At 44.3% G+C, this 18,091-nt stretch overlaps 1 protein-coding gene across 1 annotated transcript in view; it reads right to left on the bottom strand.

Annotated features, from left to right (window-relative positions):
- Nucleotides 1-7,165: 7,165 nt before the first annotated feature.
- Il1r2 (interleukin 1 receptor type 2) overlaps nt 7,166-18,091 on the bottom strand; it is a 37,284-nt gene continuing 26,358 nt past the window's right edge. Inside the window, 7 exon segments of the mRNA XM_004844462.3 lie at nt 7,166-7,206; nt 7,209-7,355; nt 9,209-9,351; nt 11,260-11,395; nt 13,005-13,064; nt 15,198-15,372; nt 17,867-18,047. Of these exon segments, the coding sequence (XP_004844519.2) occupies nt 7,172-7,206; nt 7,209-7,355; nt 9,209-9,351; nt 11,260-11,395; nt 13,005-13,064; nt 15,198-15,372; nt 17,867-18,047 (877 nt within the window). The 3' untranslated portion in view covers nt 7,166-7,171.

Below are 18,091 nucleotides of genomic sequence, written 5' to 3'. Positions count from 1 at the left end.
ATGAAGAATTGGATATTGAAATTTAAAAGTTATGTAGGAGTAAAAAGGACCTAGAAAAGTAAAAAGAAAAAAAAAAAACAGTGTTGGAAGACATACCAAATTTTAAGACTTCCTCTAAAGTTACAATAATCAAGGCAGTGTTGGCATAAGGAAAGACATATAGATCAATGAAATAAAACAGAGAATCTAAAAATAGAACCACACGTATATGGTCCACTGAGTTTTGAAAGATTATTTAACATTAATTTTTATAGAACATAAACTCAATTCAAGAGCAGAGGAAAAGATAGTGTTTTCAGCAAATGATACTAGAACACCTGGTATCTGTCCGTAAAAAATTAACCTCAACCCTTTATTTCCATACATAAAATAACTTTAAAGGATCTATGAACCTAAATATGAAAGACTAAAACTATAAAACTTTAAGAAGAAATTATAAGGGAAAATGTTCATGAACTTAGGGTAGGCAAGAATTTCCTAGGATACAAAAAACATGATGTATAAAAGAAAGAAATTGATATATGAGATTCCATCAAAATTTAGAACTTTAAATGACATCATTAAGAAGATGAAAAGCAGTCCTTCAACAGACCATACTTATAATACATATAACCTAAGACCAGAACATATAAAGAACTCTTACAGCTCATTAATAGACAACCCAATTAAAAAGTAGACGTAAGAAGATGATAAATAGCCAGTACAGATACGTATTGACATCATTGTCATGACTTTTTCTTTTTGTTGGATTGTCCCCCTTTGCATTTAATTTCTTGTCATGCCCAACAGATTCATTCTGCTGGGCTTCCTGGGGTTGTGATCCTTATTGTCTTTTCCTAGGATATTGTCTAAAATTTTTTGGAGTGCTGGTTTGGTATTCATGAAGTTCCTAAGGTGCTCTTTGTCATGAAAGTATCTTATTTCACCATCAATTTTGAAAGATAGTTTTGCAGAGTACATCAATCTGGGTTGGAGGTTGTTTTCCTTTAGCTCTTGAAATATGTCACTCCAAGCTCTTCTGGCCTTGAGGGTTTGCATTGAGAAGTCTGCTGTGATTCTGATGGGCTTTCTTTTGTATGGGATTTGTTTCTTTTAACTGCTTGTAGAATTTTGTTCTTCTGTTGGGTTTCTGCAATCTTAACAATTATATGCCTATGTGTAGATTCTTTTTGATCAAGGCTAGTTGGAGTCCTATATGCCTCATTTATCTGTATGTCAAGTTCTTTTCCCCTGCTTGGGAAGTTGTCTGCCTTCACTTCTGTGAACAGTTTTTTTATGTCGTCTGCACTCTCTCCTGTTTCTTCATTGACTCCAATCAGTCTTATGTTACTCTTCTTTGCATCATCTAGCAACTGCTGGATTGATTTCTCATGGTCCCTTACTATTTTAAAGCAATTTTTCTATTCCTGGTCACTAATTGCAATCTTATCTTCTATGTCTGAAGTTCTGTCCTCACACTGGCTCATTCTGCGTAGACTTTCAGTGGAGTTTTTAATCTCCTGGAAATCTGCTTGCATCTGTTTTATGGATTCCATTTGTTTCCTATGTTAGGATTCCATCATGTTCCTCTGTTCCTCTATTTTTTTTAATCTGTGTCTTCTCTAGATTTATTAATCATGTCTTGCACTATGGGCACAATCTCTGCTGTTATCTGAGAAATTATTTCTGACTTTATGTTTTCGAGTTCCTCTTTTATTGCCAGTTCAGGGAGTCCAGATGTTTGCATATCAGATTGTTCCATCTCGTTTCCCTTTGGGGTTGCTTTAGGTGATCTGGAAGTCTGGTTTCAAGACTTGTTTACATGTCTTCTCATTTTGAGGGGGTGTGGAAGAGGTGTGTGCTGCTAGTGCCCAGCAGCTCACCTCCTCACCTCCTCGGTGCTGGGGGTGGCTCTGCTCCTTTGTGCTAGGGGCGATGGTACAGCAGGCCAGAAGGCTCCTCCTGGGTGCTGGGAATGGCTCACCTCCTCTGTTGACAACATGGTTTTAAACCTATTAACTCACATCCTGTTCTTAAGCATTTCTGAGCCTTCTAGGGCTAAATCCGCATTTTGTCCCAGCAGGCTTGGAAAGATGGAGAAAAGCACACCCAGGAAAGCAAACTCCCCAAGGTCACAGTCACACAGACTGTTTGGATGGAGAGAGGCAACACACCCCTTGACCATGGGCTGGCCAGCGGTCCCATAGGCTAAGAGCAAAATACTGGAGAGGAGAAGGGCCTTCGGTTAGCATTCCTGCTGCTTCCCTGGGGCAGGCTCCTTGTTGGCGTCACTTCCAGTGAGTTTGGCAGAGAGAGGGAGTGGTACTGCTCAGCTCCTCTCCCCTCCTCTTGGTAGCCAAGCAGCCTCCAACAAAGCCAATACTTATTCTGCTCCTTCCTGCTGTGACCTCAGCCCACACCAGTTGTTCTCCAGCTGTGCTCCCATCCCGGAATTTAGTGTTAGGAAGCTGGTGCCCCTCTAGGCCACTCTGTATTCTGTGACAGTAAACCCAAGCTCAGGTTCCTGTCCTCTAACTGGTGGGTTATAATACATATCTGGTAGAATGCTTCTGAGAATTAAATTGGGCAAAATGTGTGAAATCTCACACACTGTAGACACTTTCAAGTTGCATTTCTTTTCATTTTTGCTTCTTTCTCCCTCCTCCTTTATTTGATCTGAAGCTTTCTCCCCCCACCCCCCACTTTGCTTCAGCCCCTCTCCTGGATGCCTGGGAAGCAGAGCCAGGGATTTGGGGAACCAATAGCACCAGGAGGTTCTTTGCAGGAGGCTTGGTTTGGCTCTGGTTTGTCTGAAGACACAGAGAAAGTGAGTTTTGCAGGTAGGCAAGGGAGGTGGCAGGCCCTGGGAGCGGAGCCCTGGGGGAGGTCAGGGTCCAGCACCCCTGCTTTGGAGGCTGGTGACCACGTGCATTTGGAAGGGAGCTTCTGTGAGTGCACAGGGAGCAGTGGCACCACAGGGGGCAGAAACTGCAGCCCAAGTGGCAGCAGGTCAGCTTGTCCCCAGCACACAGTACAGTGCCCTCTGTGAGATGACCATGGTTTCTCGGAGCTTGGTAACAGTAAGGAGCAGCCCTGGAGAGCAAATATCCAGGGGTGGGGTCCACAGAGCAGGAAAACAACCACAGAAACACAAGGACATCTGTGTGCCCAAGGCAGCTGTTGGCAGGAGGTCATGGTGGAAATCAGCAGGAGTTTGAGAGCAGTGGGAGGGAAGCCTGGCAGAGCCATGTTACTGGGATCCCGGCAGTGCACGCTGACAGGAAACTCCAGAAAAAAAGTTTGTCCATTAGCAGACATTGTGCAAATGCACAAAGCCATGCCAGGGGCTGGGAGCGAAGATGCCCAGCCATGGAGTGAGAGGGTAGAAACACAGCCTTCCTGCACTTTACAGGGTCCCTGTGCATTCCCATGGCATCTGAGATGCCAGATATCAGATTCACATTTTAATGCAAACATCGCCTTTGCTGCCTTGTTGCCAATATCCATGGTCGCCTTCCATTCTTCAGGAGATGGCATCTTAATACATCTATTACTTAGCTTGTGTTGTGCTTTTTTCTTGTAAGTGGTTCATGGAAGGGTGAGATTTCAAGCATTATCTACCAATACTCTCTCACTGTTTTGTAGAGGTGCTATGAAAAAACCCATCCTTCCAAAAGCTGAAACAATGAAATCAACATAAAATACAAGAGATCACTCATGTTAAAATAAGAAACCAGGCAGTTTTGTTTGTTCTTTATAAGTTCAATTTGGACTCAAGTGCACAGAATTATGTTAATCATAATCCTTCATTCTAGACACGTATTCTTCACTGGTCATTTATAAATAAGATAAACCTAGAACTTATTTATTTAATAGTATTTTTCTAACCAGCATTTCTGGAACTTATTTACTTAATAATATTTTTCTAAGATTCATCTGTATTACTGAATGAAGTTTATTTATTATAGTAGTTTACTTATTTTACCACTGCAAAAATTCTACTGTGTTCTTTCACTGCTGTTTAGACCCACCCTCTTGCCTCAGGTTATTTGGGGTGTTCCTACTCTGCATTTTACTCTTCACTTTGGACATTTCCAGACCTAGACAGAAGTAGAGGGAATGGTAGAGGAAGCCTGCTGTAGCCATCCTCAGGGTCAACAATTATGAACACATGGCCAATCTTATTCCATCGCTTCTCCACCCAACAGCACTGGATAATTTCCAAGCAAATCTCTGATGTCATCCCTTAAATAGTTCATTATGCCTCTTAGGAATATAATAACTCTTTTGTTTTTAAATATAACCATCCCAATATCATACTTATTCCTTAATATGACCCTAAATCTACCACCTAAAATTCCCCAGATGTCATGAAGTTTTCCAATGGTGTGGCCCACACCTCTGGACCAGAGGATGGGAAGAAATGCGTTCCCCCTGCAGTGGAGATGCAGTCGGGAAGTCCTGGGGGGCCTGCTCGGGGAAGGGGGCTCCTCCTCAGGAAGGCACACAGCTCACCACAGATGCAGAGGCACAGGCAGCGCAGTCGCTCTTCGATGTGCTCATCTAGCCCTTCCATCTCCAGCCCATTCTCCCTCTTTTTATGGGCAGAATCATGGCCAGGTGCCCTGAAGCCTCAGCCTCCTCTTCCTAATTCTTCACCATCAAGCACTTACAAAATGGGAGGGAAAGGAAAGAGGAAACCATAGTGGGGAAATGTAGAAGTGAGGTTCAGAAACTGCCACCAGCTCTCTTGGGTTAAACCAGGGGATTGGAGATCTTTCTCTGTAAAGAGGCAGGTAGTAAATATTTTGGGTTTTGCTATCTCAGCCACTCTTTCTTCAGAGAGCAAGAGAAGCCAAAGACAATGCATAAATAAGCAGATGTGGCCAGGTTCTACTTACAAGAAATTTACAGAAAGAGGACAAACTGGATTTGGACCACATCTGGGGTCCATCCACACTCGGTCTGAACAATTTTCACTCATATCTATTCCTCCTATGTCTTGATTATTAAATAGCTTAGTTAAAATTAAAAGATCAAAATATATAATATAAAAATACAAACTATAGCTAAATAGTAAAAGTAGTTTCTGCTATCACCCCCATATTCCGGATGAGAATACTGATGTGCTGTGAGATTAAAGGACTTGTCTAGAACCACATGACAGAGCTTAAAAGTGAACCCAAGAGGGCCGGGGATTTAGCTCAGTGGTTTCGTCGCCTGCTGCACAAGTGCAAGGACCTGAGTTCAATCCCCGGTACCAAAAAAAAAAAAAAAAAAAAATGAACCCAAGAAATCCATCTTCAAAGTCCTTTTTTTCTAACTTCCCTGCTTGTCTTATGCAATGTTGAGTATTGTTGTAGCTATCATATTATACAAAACAATATCCTCTTACCATTATAAATATTTGCCTTACAACCCCGATGATTATAATTGATAATTGCTGTAGGAGAGTAAGTTTTACTAAATTATTTCATATTATCTATTCATTTTCTTTTACTAGATTTTTCCTAAGACAAGTCCTAGGAGTAGCCTTACTGGCTTCTCTTTAACCCTTGTCTGGGGAGAATGCCAATCCTGGCACTGGCCACCATCTCTGTGAGATGCTCCCATGGTGGCTGACATCTAAGTTATCAACGTGGCATCCCTGGACAGAGATGAAAGACACGCACATTCTTGGCACCTGCAAGGAGGCGCAAGTTGGCCCGGGTCCCACTGGACTGGTCTGATCCATGTTTCCTTTTTCCCTCCCGTTACCAAATTATAAGTGGAATTGTAGGGCATGAGTTACTACTTCCTATCAGCCTTGGTCACCCTTTGCACAGTTAAGCTCCATAGTTCTAAACTGTTCTAACTGTATCAGATTATTACTGAAGCTATTATTCTTCCATGTCCTTCACCCTCAATGGAACACTTCACCCTTTCCTGAAACCTTCTCCCACAGTGGGATGCTCTTTGAGGTGGGTCCCTATGGACAGCCAGCTACAGACCGGGCAGCAGGCCTCAGCAGAGACAGAACCTGCTCGTACCTTGGTCTTGGACTCTCAGCTGTGTGAAATAAACTGATGTTCTTTATCAGCCACCTGGTGTGTGCTGTTTGACATAGCAGCTCAAACAGACAGAGAGATGCCCTTCTTAAAACTTGAAATAACTCCATATGTTAGAGTTAATACCTTGTGACCTAATTTCCTTCACATTTTATTTATGGCGAAGCCCATCAGTTTTTACTGTTGCAGGTCTTTTATTGGTGGGGAACGTGGACAGCTGGTGCTATTTCCATCTCCTCTACAGATTCTCATCACACACCTGCTTCCCCAATGGGGGATGCATCTCTGCCCCGCTGGGTCCTCTTCTAGGTGATGAGTGCAGAAAACAAACCAGCCAACATGTGGTGCAGGGGCTGGTGTCAAAAGCTGTGATGGCACCAAGCAAGGGGCAGGGATAGAGAGGGACAGAAGGGCACTATGCCTCTGAGAAGTGGCCTCTGAGAAGGTTGGATTTGGACACAGGGCTAACTAGATAGAATATGAACCATGTGAAGTTTTCTTCCATTCCATTTTGTTTTAATTAATCCCTCTGGAATTGTTTTTGGTATATAATAAAGGGTCTGATTATATTTTTCCAGTGTGTACAGTTATCTCAATGCCCATTTTTCTTTTTATTTTCAGAAGTGTTGTTATGAAGTTGCATCCAGCATCCTAACTGTACTTCAATTGCTATTTTTTTGTACCACCTTTCCCATAGAATTCACCAATTCTTGCTGATTCTTCTGTTTTTGCATTTCTAACTCACCTTTTCCAGAATAAAAATGGACTTCCTCCTTCCTGAAAGGCAAACTATGCCTTAACCATCTCTGTATCTCTCATATCTCCCACAGAGCCTGACCAAATCGACTTTCGGTGCATTTCTGTTGAATGAATGGATGAGTTTCAAAACCCACTTAGTGGTTTCCAGTCTTACTCACGTCAAAGGGCACCTCGTTCGTTCTTTTAAATAGGTCACAGGTACAGAGAGCTGCTCATACTCACTGTGTACATTCACTTCTGTCATTGATTTTCAGGAAAAAAACAAAATTAAAGATAAGACTGCAGTCCTTCACTGCAAACAGAGGGGCTTTGTTAAGGAGAAATGTCAGAGTTCTGTGGGAAAGACACAGCCACTTCCATAAGAAAGGACAGGGATCGAGTTTGTATCATTTTAACTCCTTTATTTTTCTGGGATAGGATGGAAGTCTTGGAAGCCAGTCCTGAGCGTGGTCAGACCGTATGCTTTTCCAGATCTTCGTTTACACAGCTGGTGCATGCAGATGCCCCCCAAAACCAAGAGGACCAGCGACAGGGGCGCCAGGGCAATTTCCCAGGAGAATGTGGAGGGGGCTGTGGGGAGAACAGAGGCACATCAGTGTGAACACGGCACACTGCAAACAGGACTGGGCAGCACAGGCTCACAGAGAAGAAAGGAACCAATTTGGTCCTTCCGAGTAAGTGTGCATTGACTTCCAGACCATATGTGCCTTACAGCAAGGTGTTTGAGAATGACGTCTGTGGCATTAGAGAACAGGGGAGGTAGGACACCATCTGTCAGCAAGGATGTGACAAAGTGGGGGCAGGTGCCCAGGGACTCGCTGTGGGCAAAGCATGCTCTCAAGGCGTCATTTTTCCAGCAGCGGCACATCTGTGACATGGCCTGGGAACAAGCCTTTTCCAATGAGCATGGTTAAATGAGGGTTAAATAAAGAAACCAAGGAATAGAAAACAAACTTGCAATCAACAGTCGATGACGATTGCCTGGGTCCAGTTAATGTGTATTCTATTCCTAGGCATCTCTCTGTTATAGAATAAAGAGACTTTGAATAAAAAGTAAAAAGCAGCCTGGCATGGGGGCACATGCCTATAATCCCAGCACTCGGGAGCCTGAGGCAGGAGGATTGCTGCAAGTTCAAGGCCAGCCTGAACCATGTGAGACCCTGTCTCAGAAAAACCAAACGATAAATAAGTAAATAAAAGCAAATAAGAGAACAGAGTGTTATTAGATATATTGTTGATGAGACCAGAATCCCACATTTTCAACCATGATTTGCCACTGTCTGTCCAGAATCTCAACACATTTCCCCAGGGGATCCTTACAATTTACAATTCCACAGGGATCAGAAATAAAGGGGGCTGCAGTTTTCTGAGCCACAAGCTAAATATGCCTCTCAACCCCAACGAAAATTTAGCAGTGCCTAGGGGGATCAGCCACAGCCACCCACAAAGGACAAGCAGAGCCGGGGCTCGGGCAGTGGAAAACATTAGACATTTCTAGCATCACGACCAGATGGAGCACCAGTTCCTCTGGCTCCCTGATCAGACCCCCATTACCATCTGTGCTAGCCTGCGCATCGCAGATTGGATGGGAAGCAGGCCCGGGTCCTCGCACTTGAGTGTGAAGGGGGCCGGGAGCAGGGAGAACTGAGTGCAGCGACCTGAGCAAGGCTGGCTCGGGTCAGTGGGATTCTTGTAGTGCACAGAGCACAGTGGGAGAAAAGTGGTTCCACGTGTGGTTTCCTGTCCAGAGGCCTGGCCAAAGCATCGGCTTCTGGCTAAAGTGCAGCAGCAGCTGCCTCCCTAGCAAACCCCAGGGACCCTTTCAGGCAGTCAGCACAGGCTGAATCACCTGCACCTCCCTTTCCTGCTCCAAACTTGAGCACAGAGAAGCAATCAATTTGGTCCAAGCAGTTTTGTTTTTCTTCTTTAAGTGTCCTTAATGGACACTGGCTTGACTGAGTACATCATTGCACTCATTTCCTGCTGTCTAATGCTCTTGAACTTCAAGCTGCCCTGAACCCTGCTATCTCCCAGTCCCTGACTCTTGCAGGATGGAGTATTTCAACTTCAAGCTAAAGAACAATCCACCCTCTTCTAGAGGCCACACAGGGACAGCTGATCATCATGATCCAAGCCAGTTCCATGAAAGGACAGAGGCTATTTAAAAGGTCATTGCAGACCCATTTTATGTGCTTCCAAAAACCAGCTTGCAACTTTTTTATTTGAGTCTAATTTCCCAATGCGCAATCTCTACCTTACCAGAAAAAAATTTAAAAACCTGGACAGCCAGGAGGTTTGCTTCCAGTGGTCCACTAACAGAAGTGCAAGAAGACCACCTAAGAATTGCTTGCAGACCCCAGAGCTTCGTCTCACATCACAGAACCTTCCAGTCATTTCCCCCTGAGCACCTCCCAGACACGTACCTTCTTTGACTGTGGTACGCAGCGTCTGCAAACCCACCGTACTAGAGACAATGCATTTAAAATCCGTGTTCAAATCCTCTCTTATGACTGGATCAAAATTCAATGGCACTTCAATGAAGTTCTCACCATTTTCTGAATATTCCCTGGGTGAGAAAACATTCACTTAACCATGATGTACCAAATGCAAGGTTGCCAGTAACAGCAGCCTCCAGTGAGATGAAGCCCTGATGCTTACATTAACTTCAAGTTTCCTAAAATCGGAAGAAAGGGCCTTCCCATTTGTTACTTATTTGGGAGAATTTCCAAGCCTGCCCTCAAGTCACAGTGTCACTGAAGATGCAGGTCACTGCAATAGGCCTCGTATTACAGCAAGAACTAGCATATTCATTTGGTTTAGATAATGGAAATTTTCATATTTTAAGGCCTTTGATGAGCAAAGATCCAGCCGTGGGAACAGAAACATCTAGTGTGGGGAAACTTGACTCTCTCATCAGTAGATTATTCACAGATTGAAGAGTGGGGAGTTTCCAGGACTCCAGCCCTCAACATCATCTCCTCCTGATCTCTGCTGCTCACTCTCACTCCAGAAACGGAGAGCCCAGAGGCCAGGGGAAGGGCTGCCATTGGCAATGTTTGCAGAGCTCAAGGGCCCTGGCTGCTGTATACGCATATGAGCAAAAACATCATGGAGTGGATCCACTAGGACTAGCGCTGCTCTGTCTGGAGGGGATGAAGCATGTTCCTTTAGCAAATGAACAGTTGAGTCAGCCAAGGCAGGGGCCCTGGCTGAGGCCAAGTCTTTCACAACAAGGACTTGCACGGGAAGGATTGTGCTGACCACGGATCACTTCCATCCACTGCATTGCGTCCAGAAAGAACATTTTTGATGTCTTTCAAAACAGACCAGCAAAAGTTCAGACTCATTCAAAGTATGAAAACTATTATTTTAAAAATGTTTTCTGATTTGGAACACTGAATGGTCTCCCTTCCTCAGACACAACGGCCCCCATGTACAACATCTGATTGCTCTAGTTTCAGACTGAGAAAATAGTTTCCAGAGATGAGTGCTCATGAGAACTAAATTCTTTCTTTCTTTAATTATTAATATTTCTTAGACACCCTGGAAGGCCCTGGTTCCCCAGCAAAGGCAAGCAGGAGAGGCACTGTACAGACTCAGGGGCCAGATCGCAGAATTCTCATAAGGGTTTCTGAACATGTTTGAGGGTAGAGTGTGGAATGGAAATGTACCATCTCCAGAATATTTTTTAAAATTGCAAAAATCAGGAAGTAAATGCTTAAACATCTACAAAATGCAATATCCATACCAACTAGTCCATTGCAACGTAACTCATGTACAAGGAGTGATCAAAATACATGGTGAATGTTTAAATTTTTTAAATGTATTACTGTAAAAAATACATTGCTATTAATCTCACTCAGAATTCTTGCTTGATCCTTCTTGTTTTGAAACACAGTAATCCCATCATTCTTGCCACTTTCCAAAGCAATTCTAGAAGTTTTTCATGTTTTTATGAGATGTGATCAAAAATATGGTAAATAATGCTGCCCAGTGCCATCCAGTGGAAAAGCAGGCTCATAAAAACACTGTGGTGTGTCCTTATCCACCTCATTCACCTGATCTGACACCATGTGACTTCTGGCTCTTCCCCAAAATCAGAATGACCATGAAAGGGAAACCTTTTGAATTGATTCAGGACATTAAGGCAGCCATGACAGCACAACTAAAGACATTCACAAAAGAAGACTCCAGAGCTGCTGCAGAAAGTAGCAAGAACAATGGGATAAGTGCACACAGCACAGTTTTTATCATATCTCATAGGTCTAGAGGAAGTTTGACAATCAAACTAATTTTTTAACACAATTCAATTTTTTTAAATTCTGAAAATCCAACAGTCTGGAATCTAAGAAAGACTTCCTTTCACTGTCGTATGGATGTCACACTGAGGAAGTGGCATGACACCATCTCCAGAAGGAACAGTCCCCCCCCCCGCCTCAAGAGGCCTGACAGCTGAAGACCCTCAGCCACTCACCGGCGCGGCCCCTCGGTCACACGTCCCCTGGAGTAGGCACTCTCTACTTGGGTGATGTTCGCCATCCACCACAGCGAGGTGGTCAAGGGCGTGCCAGCTCCCAGAGATACCTTACATGGGATTGTCAGTCTCGAGCCTGTGCAGAGCAAGACATAGGCATCAGCCAGCAGACCCCAGCACCAGAAGAGGGGCCAATCCACCCCTCAAGCACCCCTTGCTGCCCAGTTCTTCTCTTAGAAGGAAACTTCCTGTACCCAAACCATTCTGTTCATGCAGAGCTTTACTATTTACCAAGTGACACCCATTCCTCCAATGGCTCTTCAGAGCAAGTGACACCTGGAAGTACATGAGATCCAGTGGATCCACAAAGGCCACTCCACCCCTCAGGCATCCTGAATTCAAGGGCTGCTGTCTTCCACACTGATTTCAGCTACCTTGAATGATCCAGATCAATGTGCAATTCTTTGTTCCCTTTGCTGGTCTCAATCCTAACATTAATTCCCCTGGAAAGTCTCATTCCAAGGTGTCTCTCATTTAAGTTTAGCCATTCTGTTTATTATTGTACTTTTTTTGAGACAAGGACCCAGTATGTAGCCCAGGCTGGCTTCATATTCATGATGATCCTCCTGCCTCAGCCTCCCAAGGAGCTGGTATTACAGGCATGCGCCATTTTGCTCTCTGACCCATCAAGGCAGAGGAGAGAGGAAAGAAGAGCAAATCTTGCCCAACCATTTCTTCCTCCTGGGAATAACTCTTCTGCCTTTGGATGCACCTCTCTGCTTCAAGCTTCAAATGCCATCTCTCCTCCACTCTCTGGCACCACAGTGACCTTGTGCACCTCCCTCGGCTACAGTGGCCAATAGATCCCATCATGTGACAACACCACATACAGTCTGTGTTCAAAGCAACTGGTGGGGACTGGACCCCTCCACTGGGGAGCTCCGAGGAGCAGGGCGCTGGGGTGTGGCAGGCACCAACCAGCATCTTCATTGCTCTGGTTCCAAATGTTGCTCCCATAGTTAAAGTGGAGAGAAGCTTCCTCCCCCCGGCCTCCAAATAACATTTAAAATGGAGCTGGGCGTGGTGGCACATGCCTGTAGCCCCAGCCCTCAGGAGGCCGAGCCAGGAGGATCATTGCCAGCTGGAAGCCAGACTGGACTGTCTCAAAAGAAAAACAAGTAGGAAACTGGCTGGTAATTTTTTTTTTTTGGTACTGGGGATCAAACTCAGGTCCTTGTGCTTGTGAGGCAGGCGGCAGATGGCTGGTCATTTTGCTGTCTAGCCAGCTGGCCAACAGTTTTGGTAGCAACAAACTATCTTGTCACTGCTGGCTGTGCTTTACAAATGGAATTTTAGGAGACGATGAGCATTAAACAACATTTGGTAACATGAATTATTTCAAATGTACTAAAGGTGCTGGCTACGACTGGACCCATGCTGCTAATCCTGTCCTACAGTTAGTAACTCTGCCAAATGTCCCGCGGGTTACACCTAGACTTTTGTAGGTAGGGTCTGCGTGAAGCAAAGTGTCCTTGCTTCCAAATAATGCTGTTTCTAACAAATTTGCGAAGGACATTGCTTCATATTTGTCATCTCAGCCCCACATGCTGGGGTTCTCAGGCCTCTACCCAGGCACACTGCACCCCAAAGGGGGCAGACTGTGTGCTCAACAGACACGCGGGCCCCCAGGCCAGGCCTGGGGGGGCAGCATCGGGGGTCATGGGTTGCAGTCTCGCAGTCCTCACCCAGAGATGCAGATATGGTGTCCAGGGGAGAAATAACCACAGGAACGGTGTTGGTTCTTTCTGAGAAAGAGGTAAGGAAAGAGATTCCATTAGGGAACTCACCTTCATTTCAAACTGAGATTCAGGGTCCATTGTTTGGCTAATTAACTAAGTTGTCCTTTGCCCTGCCTTTGTTTGGCAAAGGAAACTGGCTCTCCACAAAACAGACTGCAGCCAGTTCTTTTCCCAGCAGAGAGGTTCCTGGCAGAGGCCACACTGCACTTTCCTCTGCCTGGGCCTCCTCGTCCAGGCCATGTGATAAACAATGAACCATTCCCCTCCCAGGGATTCATGGGGTAGGTTCTACCCAGAGGCCTCTGCCACCCCTCCAAAATGCCACCACCAAAACTGAAGGGTCACTGCGTGTGAGGTGGATCCCACGCTGGGCGACGAGCAAAGGACCCAGTAGGACTGAGAATGTGGTGGGCATTGAGGAGATAAACTGGTCCAGAGGTGGAGCTCTGGGGATTAGAGCCAGCCCAAGTGAACTGCGTACTGGAAATGGAGCCTAAAGAACAGCTGGCATGGTGCTGTCCCACAGCTGGCCTCATGGGCCCTGAGGAGCATTTTGAGGTCCTCACGTGGACAAGCATTCTGCACCATGACACCCACCCTGAGGAGCCAGGGTACCCTCAACTGTACCCTAAGGCTTTTCCTCCCCCTTAAAGGCACGTAGCTGCCGTATGGGGGCTGGGGTGACCAGGGAGAGCAGCAGGCCTTCAGGACTGGACGCCTCAGTGGATCTCACACTTGGGGTGCAGCACACCAGCTAGGTGAGGGCCTGTCAAACACGAACGGCAGCCCCCGAGGCCCAGTATCCAGTGCAGCAGGACTGCAGCGGACCTGAGATGCTGCATGTCTAGTGGTGCCACAACTCTGCTTCCAGGAACCCCCTTTTAGAACCTCTGAACTGCAGGGTCATTGTGTAATATGCAGGTCGGTCGCCCTCTAGCGTTCCTGCGTGATATTGCAAGACAGGGTAAGAAGGGAACTTCAAGGACCAGAAGCCTCGAAGATCTGCCTTGCCATCAACAAGAGTTAATAGGAATAAATTCTCATAGGAAAAGTAAAAAGTGAAATCTAGTGACTTCCACAAATGGAAGGTGTGAAGTTCCTTACACTGACTCTCTGGGTTCTCTGTAAGAGATCTTTCCTCTCATAGACCAATTATCTAATCTTACTAGGTTTACAAATCTCTCTGAAGCCCCCTTAGAAGACTCCAATTGTGTTAGCTTTCGGTGTGTAAGGAATATGCAGAGTGCCGAGCTCACACGCATCCTCTTCCATGCACTGAGCCCCGGGGCCGGCACTCCAGAGTAGAGAGTAAATTGGGAACAAATGCTAAATACCAGCAACCCTTCTTCACACAGTATTTTTAAGTATAATCAATCCTGGTACAAGTTGAGCATCCCTAATTCAAAATTTTGAAATCTGAATTACTCCAAAATGCTCAACTTTTTGAATGCTGACATAATACCACAAGTGGAAAATCTCACATCATGGAACTGTGCCACATGCAGATTTAAAATGTTGTATAAAATTACCTCCAGACTATGTACATAAGATGTGTATGAAACATCAGTTAATTTCATGTTTAGACTTGTATCTAATCCTCGAGATATATGATTATGTAAATCCAAGCATTCTAAAATCTGAAATAAAATCCAAATTCCAAAATGCTTCTGGTCCCAGGCCTTTCAGATAAGGGACATTCAACCTATGTCGAGGACAACTGGACACAGATCAGAGAAAACAAAAATCAGGGCAATTTCCACTGAAAATTCTCCCAGTGGAAATCTTTAATCAGGTCCTAGCACCCTAGAATTACTCACGAGTTATGGCTGCTGTGGTCTGATCCACCCCCTCTGGGACCTTCCAAGAAAGCCACTGTTTGGCTCCCTCTAGTGGTGAGTTTTAGCATCCACCTCAGAACCTATCGCTTGCCCAAGGACTCATTCAACTTTCCCCCAACCATATCCTGATTTATACCTTTCAAAGTGCCAGCCCCAGGTCTCATCAGATCAGGAGCGTTGATTATCTGTTTGCCCTTGTCCTTCACACCAAATCCATTCAAGGAATCCTCTGTGAACCTAACATGCTCTTAGAAGGTTCTTTATTGAAACAAGGGTGGGTGTCTCAGTGGCAGGTACTCACTGTGGACTCTGAGCCTGACGTTCCTGGTGACGTTGTATTCCCTGCCCTCATGGGCGAAAGTCAGCACACATCTGTAGTAGCCCTCATCCTCCATGGACACATTGACTATGAGCAAGCGCCTTTTCTCCTCCACAGTGTGAAACCTCCCACCGTCTCCACCCAGGAGGACAGAACCCTGAAGAGAAACATATTCTCAAGTTATATTATTACTAACATATATCTCGAAGCCATGAATCGCTTCGTCATTATCAACCAATGTTGAATTTGCAATCCAACAATTGCCCTGGTGTTTCCTTTGCCAATTTTGTATTTTGAGCACACTTTTAACTGAATTTCAGGAAAAAGAACCTGTTAACATATAAAACCAATAAGATGTCCAGATTTGTTTAGCCATAATACTTAAAGGAAATTTGCTTAAGTACCAATATGAAAAAAATAGCTGTTCTTTGACAAAATAGGCTATTTAAAATACAGATATACTTATTGGCTAACTGCTTCCGCTGGTCTTGGGAAATGTTCAAGATCACTATTAAAGAGTCATCATGATGGGGGCTGGGGATTTAGCTCAGTGGTTCTGTCGTCTGCCTCATAAGTACAAGGTCCTGAGTTCAATCCCCAGTACCAAAAAAAAAAAAGAGTCATCATGACATGGACACCAGTATTCAGAAGAGATGGTGCTTCAGTAATTACTTTAGGATCATTTCAATTTTAGGAGTTATAATAGAGAAAAATATGTAAGAAACAATCTGAATGGGAGAGGTGAGTCCACATCCTTCACATAGACACAAAGTTCTGTGGGTCCTCTAAGGAACAGAACCCTAAAAAGCAAGGGCCCCAGGAAGATAGAAGACATGGAATGGGAGAGAAAAGACCCTAAGGAATATCTTCTAAAACCATGATGATCAAAAGCTTACAACAGTCAAATATAACCCTGAGTCATTTCAGAATCTCACACAGAAAAAACCCAAATGGCCAGCACAGGGCTCATAGAGTACTGTGACACAGTATACTGAATTAGAAGAGGAGATGACATTGTTCACTGCAGGAATTGTCACTCATCGACACAGGGCCCAGTGCCACAGTGCTGGCATGGGTGTGAGGCCTGGGCCAGGGTTCTGACTTTGCTGCCTACCAGCTGTGTTGCGCTGGGTAGGCTCCTTATGTTTCCTGCCATCTATAAAGTGGGGACAGGGACAGTGAGCTGCTTGTTGGGGAGGTTAGAACAGGTTTGTCCTCAGCTCCTGTTCTATAGAGCTTAGCTGTTACAGAGAGAACCAGTAATGCTAAGCCCCATCGTGATCTTCTCCACCCCTGCGTATTATGCACCATGTGTATGCCGTGCCCTGTGCCAGCTGCTTTGTACACATCTCTCCATTTAACCTTCAAAACAGCTCCAGGCAGTGGGGGTTCCTAGTTGCCTTTTTATAGCAGAAACAGATTCAGGAGAAGTAACTCAGCTCTGGCTAAATGAAGGAACAAGGTTCTAAGCCCAGGTCCCTGACTCAGATCTGTGCTCTTTCCTGTCCCATAAAATCTTTCACAGGTTCTCTGTGGGCTCTGCTAAGTCCCAAGAAAAGGACCTCTACTGCTTTCCCAGCTCATCATGGGAGCTGGCTACCTTCCTCCACCTTCAGAAAATCACTTCAAAGTTCCAACATCAAATTAATATCCTTGCTGGGTGTGGTGGCGCATGCCTGTAATCCCAGCACTTGGGAGGCTGAGGCAGGAGAATTTCCATGAGTTCAAGGCCAGCCTGGGCTACATAGTGAGTTCAAGGTCAGCCTGAACTACATAGTGGACCCTGTTTCAAATAAATCAATAAATATTGATATCCATACGAACTGAATAGCCCATTAAGGGTTAATTCCTGTCAATGATTACACAAATAATCACACTTTTCAGTATCAATCTGTGGTCAATTGACATCAGTGGTTGGCAAACATTTTCAAGCAAGAGCCAGATAGGAAATATCTCAGGGACTTCACTCAGAGTCTAGATGTCTCTGTGTCCAGATGTCTACGCGGTGTGAAAGCAGTCACAGACGATATATAAACAGATGCAAGTGGCTGAGTCCCAGGAAAACATTATCAACACTGAAATTTGGGTGTTAGATAATGGTCAGATGTCATGAAATATATGAAAAAAATTAAAAGAAGAATTTTTTAAAGTAACAACCATCCTTAGCTTGGGCACTAATCTGATGATAGTGACTACGAGCCATTAAAATGACTCTTAACTCAATATTTGTTCAAGCAGCTCAAGGGGAAATTGTGTTTATATTTACTCCTTTAACACAAGGAGTCATGTGCTTGTGATGTGCTTTTATAAAAAATCTCTTTAATATGTGTATAAATTCATTATATAAACTAACAATTTATTCTAAATTTTTATAAACAAATTACAGAGTAAAAAGCTATTTTCTTCAGCTGTAATTTACTCTGGATTTACTTTATACTCTGTCTTCACAAAACACTGTTTTGAGGAACCTTACCCAAACCACTATGGACAAATAGAAAGTATTAATTATGCCCTTTTAAATTTGTTTTACATATAAGAGTATGTATTATAGAAATAAAAACAAATGCATTGTCTTCAGAAATGGGTATTCTACATCTTTTTTGTGGGTGGCAGAACCCATTTGAATGAAATGGAATTTTTAGAAGATGCACCTTGTACCACCGAATGCTCCTGTCAGCTTTGTCTCTGGCAAAATCCAGTGTGTCTGGGCACATTAACATGCTGTTGGTTCCCAAGGTTAGGATTTGTGGATAAGAGATGAACGGCAGGGAAGTTTCCACATCATCAAAAATCTTGAGCTCAATGGACATTTCTTCACAGTGAGAAGCATCTCTGATTTAAAAGGAAAAAAGACAATAAGAAATGGCAAGGCAAAA

This window comes from Heterocephalus glaber, unplaced genomic scaffold (assembly GCF_053883595.1).
Source record: "Heterocephalus glaber isolate CG9 unplaced genomic scaffold, H.glaber_assembly_v1.0 deba00000470, whole genome shotgun sequence".
NCBI lineage: Eukaryota > Metazoa > Chordata > Mammalia > Rodentia > Bathyergidae > Heterocephalus > Heterocephalus glaber.
The sequence above is the reverse complement of the archived record's forward strand: the minus strand, read 5'-3'. Positions and strand labels throughout refer to the sequence as shown.